This window comes from Fopius arisanus, unplaced genomic scaffold (genome assembly GCF_000806365.1).
Source record: "Fopius arisanus strain USDA-PBARC FA_bdor unplaced genomic scaffold, ASM80636v1 scaffold00174, whole genome shotgun sequence".
NCBI lineage: Eukaryota > Metazoa > Arthropoda > Insecta > Hymenoptera > Braconidae > Fopius > Fopius arisanus.
The window spans coordinates 6,003-14,978 of NW_011887913.1; the positions used below are offsets into that span (position 1 = coordinate 6,003).

General features: G+C 39.4%; 1 protein-coding gene across 1 annotated transcript in view; it reads right to left on the minus strand.

The window, feature by feature from the left end:
* Positions 1-8,397: 8,397 nt before the first annotated feature.
* Positions 8,398-8,976, minus strand: part of LOC105272435 (uncharacterized) — a 19,497-nt gene continuing 18,918 nt past the window's right edge. The window contains exon 2 of the mRNA XM_011314577.1: positions 8,398-8,798. Within this exon, the coding sequence (XP_011312879.1) occupies positions 8,467-8,798 (332 nt within the window). The 3' untranslated portion in view covers positions 8,398-8,466. The remainder of the gene's footprint in view (positions 8,799-8,976) is intronic.

Below are 8,976 nucleotides of genomic sequence, written 5' to 3' on the forward strand. Positions count from 1 at the left end.
ACTTCAAAAGATCCATGCTCCTATGGTTCCATGCTCCTCTCAACACCACCGAGGCATTGAACGTATTGAAGACTTTGGGACGTCTGGTTCAGCATTGGGATAACTTCATTGTTCATTTGTTAACCAATCGCTTCGACCCCAAAACTATTGAGACTTGGGAAATTAACATCGGTACAACCCCGACTATTTTAACGTATCAGGAATTTCGTGGGGATCCAGTTGCACCCATTCAGCCCACCGCAGGTGTCATCTAACTCTTGTCCTTCTCAGAAAGGGAAGCTAGCGAAAGCCATGACTGTCTCGGCTGACACTACTTCACAATCTCCCGAGGAATCGAAGAAATCATGGACAGACAGATGTTCCAACCCGTGCTGTATGTGTGAAGATAACCATTTCATCGACAGATGCCCCAGATTCAAGGCGCTGGTTCCGGAGAAGAGGACGGAGTTCGACTGCCTAGGAAAGCATTCTTTTCCGAACGCAAGACCTCGAAGACATGTGTGGTGTGCGATAAGCGCCATCACTCTGCGATCTCCACTAGCTCTCCTCAACTAGGCCTGCAGTCTCGAATTCCCCACTACAGTCACAGGACACAGCTCCTGGATCGTAGCGTTGGCAACCTGGTCATTCGATGCAGTCCACTGCCTGTAGGCCGAATCTTCTCCACAGTGACCTGTTCTACTGAAGTCATCATCGTTACCGTCGTTACCGATTACTACGCGCTTTTCACCGCCATCGCTGGCATTTGATTGTCTATCACAGAGGTGGGCAACCTCAGGTAGGCTCGGAGCTGTAGCCATAAAATTATTGAGGTTTTAATTAGAAGGGACGTAACGTGATTACAAGGATTGTCGTATATTTGAGTGATGGGGGTAACATCGAGCGATAGCGCATGCGCGTGATTGAAATGGGAGGGCAAAATGGTTTGAATTTTTATGCACGTGTTTGTACATATTCTTTTTAGTTAAAAAAAATGGAATTAAGAGATTATAGTTTGGATTCAATATTCATTGGAAATGAAAGCGGGATGCTCGTGAACTTGTGAAAGAAATATTTCATCGTCAATTAAAGATTAAAGGATGCCGATAATTTTTTTGATTATGAGAAATTTATGAATTTTAATTTGGCATCGAGAGTAGGAAATACAGAAATCAAAAGTTTGAAAATTAATTTCAAGTCAGGTTTTATTAACAACATGATAGTATTTAATAACTGTTTTTCGAGAAAAATATTTCCACTTCAAAAAATGTATTAAAGGTACACCATTTTTCATTATATAATCGATTAAAAGCAACCCATTCAAAAGCATATAACAACAAAAAAAGCAATAATACAAAAAATTGTTCTATCAGTAAAATAGAAAATCTTTCTATTTCACTTTTTCGACCACCAAGTTTCTGCCGAATATCCCCACTACTCTTACCTAGGCGCAGGGCATCATGGGGACGAAGGGGGTGCAGCCATAAACTTTATGACTTGGGACAATTTCGCCTAATGGAGGTCGGGAGTTGGAGTAGCTCCGAGAGCTGAGGTTGCCCACCTCTAGTCTATCAGGAACATCGACAGTCTATAATTATTCCCATCAGCTCAGGCCAGGTGTTCTTCTCGTCACAGCGCTAGCGTCCTTGCTCATGGAGGATGGATCATCTCACGAGGTTAGGATGCTGCTGAATACTGGTTCTGAGTTGTTCGTTTCTAATAATATGGTGAAGAAACTTGCCTTGTCGAGATCTCCAGCTTTCCTACCTGTTGTTGGTCAATGACATGCTCAAATGCATTTTCTCAGCTTTGTCTGAACTCGCTGCATTCCGGTAGGCAAGTGAAGATCAGGGCCTACGTTCTCGACCGTCTCACAACTTCGTTACCATCGTTTCCAGTCACTCAAAATCAGCATTGGGCTCATCTCAGAGGACTCAAACTAGCCGATCCGGAGTATCTAACAGCAAAACCTCATTGCAGCAGATTTCTTCAGACTGATACTGGAGCCACAGATTGTCAAGGGGCTATCAGACTCCCCTATAGCTATGTCGACAATTCTTGGCTGGGGAATTCTCGGACCTACTGTGGCTGTGATTTCTATGGCAATCTCAAATCACTTCTCAGTCAGCAACGAGAAACGTCATGAACTTCTCACTCATTTCTAGCTACAAGAAAAGTTCTCAAAAATCGTGAATAGTGATATTACCAAGGAAGAGGTAGATTGTGAAGAGAACTTTATGCGTATGCACTCACGTGACCAATTTGGGCGTTACCTAGTACGGCTGCTTCTTAGACGTTCTCCGAAAGAGCTTGGTGATTCAGCTATAGAGTGATTTTCTCAAGGAGTATGAGGAATTGGGTCATGGTATGTGCTGCAGATGTGTTTGTTTTCAGGGATTCTCGGAGCCCGTGATCGCGTTGTCCCTCTGAGGGATGTGACCTTGGCACATGAAGTGAAATGCCTGCAGACCGCAACTTTCAGAAGGGTTTGAAGGTCAACCTTGGTAATGGGGCAACCCAGGCAGGGGGTGATGTAGGATGGTCGCCACCAAAGGCGCTGGTCTGGTTCACCAATGGCTGTACAATTGGCAACGAACGGGGGCATGAATCTAGTCTGAGGGAACTTCAACTGCAAGGTTCCTTGGACTGGACTCGTATACGACTGTGCCGCAGTCAGAACTTGCTGCCCTGAGGGCCTGTGCCAGGGAAATTCTGGACAGAGGGGACCGGGGCAAGAAAATAAACATTTGCTCAGATAGTAAGCACGCACTGAGGGCCCTGCTCAAATATGAAAGGTGCTCTCGACTTGTGAACGACTGTACTGAGTTGACGGGAAGGATTGGTGTTCATAGCCAGCTGGAAGTGGTCTGAATACCAGGCCACGCTGGCATCGTCGGTACTAATAAAGCCCATGAGCTGGCCAAAAAAGGTTGTCTAGGGGCTGCGCCAGCGGGGAGGACGTGGTGGATGTACACATAGACTCTCTCCAGGATATGATCCGGAAACGAGCGGAGAGGGGATTGGACAGAGCTGGCATTCTGAGGAGGGCGCCAAACACACAAGGACCCTTCTACGTGACCCCACGAAAAGGCTAGCTGAAACGCTGTCAGACTGAACTGGATAAAGCTCCGGTTGTTGGTGGGGCTTATCACTGGTCATTGGCCCCTAGTTTCATACTTGGCAAAGATAGACAGAGGAAGTGATCCTACTTGCCTGGACTGCGGACTAACGGAGGAGAACCCGCACCACCTAGGCACTAGATTTAGTGGTCTTGATGAGATCCGATGAGATGTCTTTGTGACCACTTGCATCAAGGAAATGTATGTTGATAGGCACGGTATAAAAAGGCCCTATGAGTTTGCTTGAAGGGCCTATATACTTACACCTGTGGACTAGGCGGCTGACAAGTGCAGAGTGCAAAATAGCCGAGAGGCTTGTTGCACGTTCCGAAATTTTTAATTTTGATTCCAAGTGCATCTTATTATTATAGACTGTAACGTGGTATTTTACCCGTTACTATTTCTCGACCGTTTCGCAATTTCTGAGACTTCCACCAGACGGGAAGTCACTTTCAGTGGCGAGAGTTTTGAGCAGAGAGAAAGAAAATATGTTTGATTGATTTTATTTGTTTTATTGTAATTAATTTACTCGCCACTGCGCTCTATCTGAGGACATCGCTAAGGATCTCCAGGAGGCCCAGAGATGTCGTCAGGCTACTAAAATTTTGTTGGTTGACTGGACATTGGATGTAGCCGATCGATGAGCTACAATGCAGTCACCCTGACACCGGAAGTGACGCAGAGATTCGTGCACGTGGCTGTTGGAGATCATCAAATATTCATTCAATATTGATGGGAGAGAATTATTTCTCTCAGGGCAACGGAGGACGCAGGGTGTATTTTAAGTTATTTAGGATGCGTTTAGAATATGTTAATATGGATTAATCACAATTAATCAACTGATTTAAGCATTGCTGAAATTAATAGCGCATGCGTTATGATTAATTGTTCTGTTACGCATGTCTGTTTGAGTGGGATTGGTAAATGATGACGTTGTCACCCCCACCATTATCTAATATCACCGCGTCACCTACCTGTTGCGAATTTTCACGTGTCTACGAAAATCACTTTCCGTTTGGTGGTTAACCTGTGAGGACTTAGTGTCAAAATTTATTTAAAAAAGGACGCTCGAGGGTTAAAAGGACGCCATTTCGCAGCCGTGTAAATCGTTTGTACTTTGGAGGATCTTTTGGATATCTGGGTGAGCGTGGTCGCCGTTCTATCTCTTTTGTTAATATTTTATTATATAGTGGGCAGAGATTTTCATTTGTTTATTGGTGTTACGTACACCCGAGTCCTGTGGAACTGTTAGTTAATTATTTTCTCAGTGAATTTCTGCCCACTTTAATCAGTGATTATTTTTTTTTTGCTCTCTTTCTCTCGTTCTGATAATTATTTCGATTTATTTTGTGTTAAATTTGTTAGCTAAAATTCTCTGGGTACTCTTGCGACTTTTGTTCGATAATTTGTGTCGCAAAACTCATTTCTTTTCTCGCCATTGAATTCAATTTCGATTTGAGTAGTTTCAAGGTCTCGTGACTTTTGAATTATCTGTCTCTAGTTTTGTATTTATTTCGTGTATTTTGATTGTTCGAGGTCACGTAGATTTATCGATTTTCGCGTTATTGTTTCGAGTCACTGAATTATTTCGACAATTTACAGAATTCATTTCTGATTAAATCTTGTGACTTTTCCGACTCTAACAACTCGAGTTTCGTAACTCAGTTGTTTTAACTAATTAATTTTTTTCTTTACTGACATTAACATCAAAAGACTCAATCTTGTGACTTGGCTGTTTATTAATTATTTATTTCTGACTCATTTGACCATTTTAACATTATTTATTTATTTTATTTTGTTCGGTTGACTTCAGAAATATTTGTTTGATTCTATCTAGACGACAGTGATTTCGTCATGTTAATTAAATTGTGTGTTTTGTAACGCTTACTCGATTTAAGGGGATTTTATTTAATTAATTTTTTTTTATTGTATCCAGACTAATTTTTTTTATTAAATATTGTTCTCTCCGTCAATATTATATTCTATTTATTTTGCTGAAAATCCCAGTTGCATCCCCTTTCAGCTTCCGATTTTTAAATCTCTACGTGATTAGCTACTGGAGCAGTTGAAGCTGAAAGTGGAGAAGGATTTGGACGGTGGTTATTCCGTTAAATGACCTGGCGCCTAACATTTGGATTTTGATTTTATTTTGGGGTGTTTTGGTGCCAGAGGGCGGGCTGATGGACGGAGGGTTCCGTGAACGTCCGAAAATTACGTCGCAAGACATACTTAAAAATAGCATGTATCTCTAAGAATTTAATGTAGCTATCTGTGGTTTCTTTCGAATGTAGTAATAGTTTCTCCGATCGTCGGTTGATAAGTGAGTTGAATTATTAGACGACTTCTCTGTTCGATAGATTGTCTTAAGCCACATGGTACGAGATGGCATGATAATGGAGTATTTATTCATGTTATTCATGAATTCAGTGACTGGATGATTCTCCGGGTTAATTTTTGTTCGAGCAACATGTTTTCTCAGTAAGTAGTATGGTACATGATGGTCGATGGGGATCCAGTTAATCTAAATTTGGCCATCAAAAGTGTAACGAGTTGAAGGTATTTGAATGACCAAAAATATCTCAGTGTCGGATCATCCACTTGTTATTCAGTTGAAAGATTAGATACACACATAAATGATCGTCATTCCTGGGATCGAAACAATTTATTGTAAATTAATTTGATTGGCTTTCAAGGAAATATCCGAACGATTCAATGACGGGATAAAAAACCATAAAGCCATTTGAATTATCGATCAATTGTGATTTCAGAAGAACTTGACTATAAACTATTATGGATAATGCGAAATGAATGCTTAATTCTATATCAATCATCAACGATATCAATAGGTGAGTTGTGAGTACTAGTTACTGTTGAAAGGCAATTAAATCGAAACAAGTCAATAACCAATTAGTCATCTTTTAATGTAATCATCGATTAAGAAGGCCGAAGTGTGATTTATTGGAACAAATAAATGTCATTTGTTGCATGAGAATGTAAGAAATAAAGCAGCATATTCCTAACCTAGGGACCAAAAATAAATGATCTTCAAGCGCGAGTGCAACTGCCACTTAAGTCCTGTTAAGCATTTGGCAACGAGAAAGTCGAAGTTTTGGGAGTGAAAGGACATCAACTTGGCTTTTCAGACAATCAGATTTTGCTTCGAAGAATATGTATAGAGATGTCAAGTCAATGAAGACCATTTGTTTCCAAAAATAAATGTCACTGGCACCAGAAGCGATGAACACTGTTCCACTCGTTTTTCGGGTAAATTCAATTCCCTCCGATTTACAATCAGAACAAACGGAGCTTCAAATATTATACGTCATTCAATCAATTTCGATATCGGAGCATTAATAAATCGAAGTATGTAAACCTCCGATAATTCTTTTCTCAATCCGTAGCAATTCTCATTTAGTCTGTTGCCATATATTTCAATGATTGAATATCATTCGACTGTCTGCCCTGAGTCATTTACAATATTGAAAAAATCAATATGGCTGGATCTTTTTCCGCTCCATGGCCAATAAAGACTATCCTCGAAAACTAATTTCTAATATTTGGATACCTTTAATTCAATGTTATTGATATGTCCCATTGAAATTTTAGGAGAAATTAATGTAGTCCATTCAAATAATTTTTCATGTGAAACAGATGTGGCAGTAATCTTAATATTTCCTTAAAGTCTGTAAGGAATGAAAGACGTGAAACGTATGAAGAAATTGAATTGAGTAAAGAAAAATTACGGAAAAAAGTTTTCTGCATTTTTAGTTTTTTCGATTTTTTCTATTTTTTTTTAATTTTAAAAAAGATTGTCAAAGTAAGAAAAAAATATGTAAAGAACACGTTTTTTGAGAGATCTGAAGATCTGAAGACTTCTATTTTTTTTGGATCATAAAGATATGAGAAAATGGACGCCTTCACATTCACGAGGAGCGGATTCACCATGCCTATCTGGCTAGACCCTTTTAGACCATATTCTCTTCGAAATGTCAAAATTTAGGGGAAAAATCGAACAGAACTTTAAATTTCCATACCACTTTTGGTCGAAAGTCAATAGAAAAACCGGAAATTTTCAGTAAATGTAATGTTGAATTTCGAGGAGAGTAATAAAGAATGTAATTTTGAGGAAACAAACCTTCTCAAAATTAGCACCTAAATGTCAATCAAATTTTATCTTTCTTCTGGCAGTCTATGTCTGCTTTAAAACAACTTCGCAATAACATCGTTCCAAGCGAGAAATTTTTCACAGTATTCATTTCAAGTAAGAAACATTCCACTATTATCGTTTCGGGTTTCGTTCCCAGCTGGAAAGCTTCGAGATTTTCGTTCCAATTTTGGTTCCGAACTGGATCGTTCCATGATTTTCGTTCTGAGTTTCGATCCGAGCGAAAATCGTTCCATGATTACTGTGATAACTTACAGGAATCGACTATGTTAATGATTTCGTAAACTCGAAAATATTGGTATTCTCTCCGATGCGTTTACGTTCGGGATTATTTCGAACGGTTTACAAATTCGTACAGATAGCGTACTCGGATAGTTCCGTCCATTTTATTGAAAACGTAATAAGGCACCAATTTAGTTCTATTTCGCTGCTAAGAACTTCCAAATTATTTTCTTAAAATTCCATACTTCTTTTCCTTTCACTCCATACTATGAAATACATGCGTGGAATGCGCGCAATTATACCTAGTTATAAGAAAAAAATATGCAGAGTCCACAACTGTTGTTGAATTGTTAATTTACGGTTGTTTTTGTCTTTTCCATTGACTTAATTAAAGAAGCAATTCAGTAAAAGAAATTGGCCACGTTAGGCATTGCCCTCTTTCTTTTGTGACGAGAAGAAACGGGCGCTACAGTGCGCTGTAATGATAAAAATCGTCATTAAAAATTTTTAATTTGAATGATTTCAAAATTCAAATTAGCCGCCTCAGTCGACTGAACCAATGAGGAATTAGAGTGACAGACTTTCGAGATATCGATAGTCTCGACGTTTGTCCTTTTCAGAATATTGATTGTTGATGCACTTCTCCATGTCAATTCTCATGGAACTGCTCGTGTGGATTCACCCTGAATAAATGCACAATGCCCCATGAGCATTGCGCCATGACACTTGTGGTGGGCGCCATGACAGTGCTCTGCTTTTTCTAATAGGATGATGATAGATTATTGTTGCTGCTGTATTTTGTAAAAATTTCCGACACTAATGAGTTCACTACAAAATTGTAGAAAACAGTTTCTGATTGACCCCATTATATGGGCTGAAGTTTTATTACAAGTGTTATTTTATGACACAGTTTATTGTTTCATTTCAACCTTTAGTGTACATCATTCATTAAGTTTTTGAAATATTTAGCAATAAATTCACTTACTCAACATCTTGATTTGGTATACTCCTATACCAAATGCATGTATGTAATATAGTAGCAGCATATCGACGAAATGCAGCACATGGAGTTCCACTCTGTTTGGTAAAACAGAGAATATCAAGAACTGAAGGTACAGCCAGTAATACCAATAACCCTGACAACTTGGCAATCATCATGGTAAATATATTTTTCTTGAAGACATCTTGACCCAATTGGAATTTTTTTTCATCGAAGTAATCAGGTACCTCAATTGTTAAGAATTCTTTATCTGCTGGCATTTTAGACCCTTCATCCAGAAGTAAAGCCAATTTTTTCTCCACCTCTTCGGTGTCTAAACGAAAAAAATGGAACAATAATGATAAATTTGTTAGTAAACAAGCAGATCGAACTACATTTCGGCATGCCTGCAGGAGGCATCTGATAGTTTCTTCAAGTCTTATAACACAGATAGATCTTATAACACAGATAAATGTTGTGACGAGGCAGAATTTTGCACCCCCCCCCCCCCC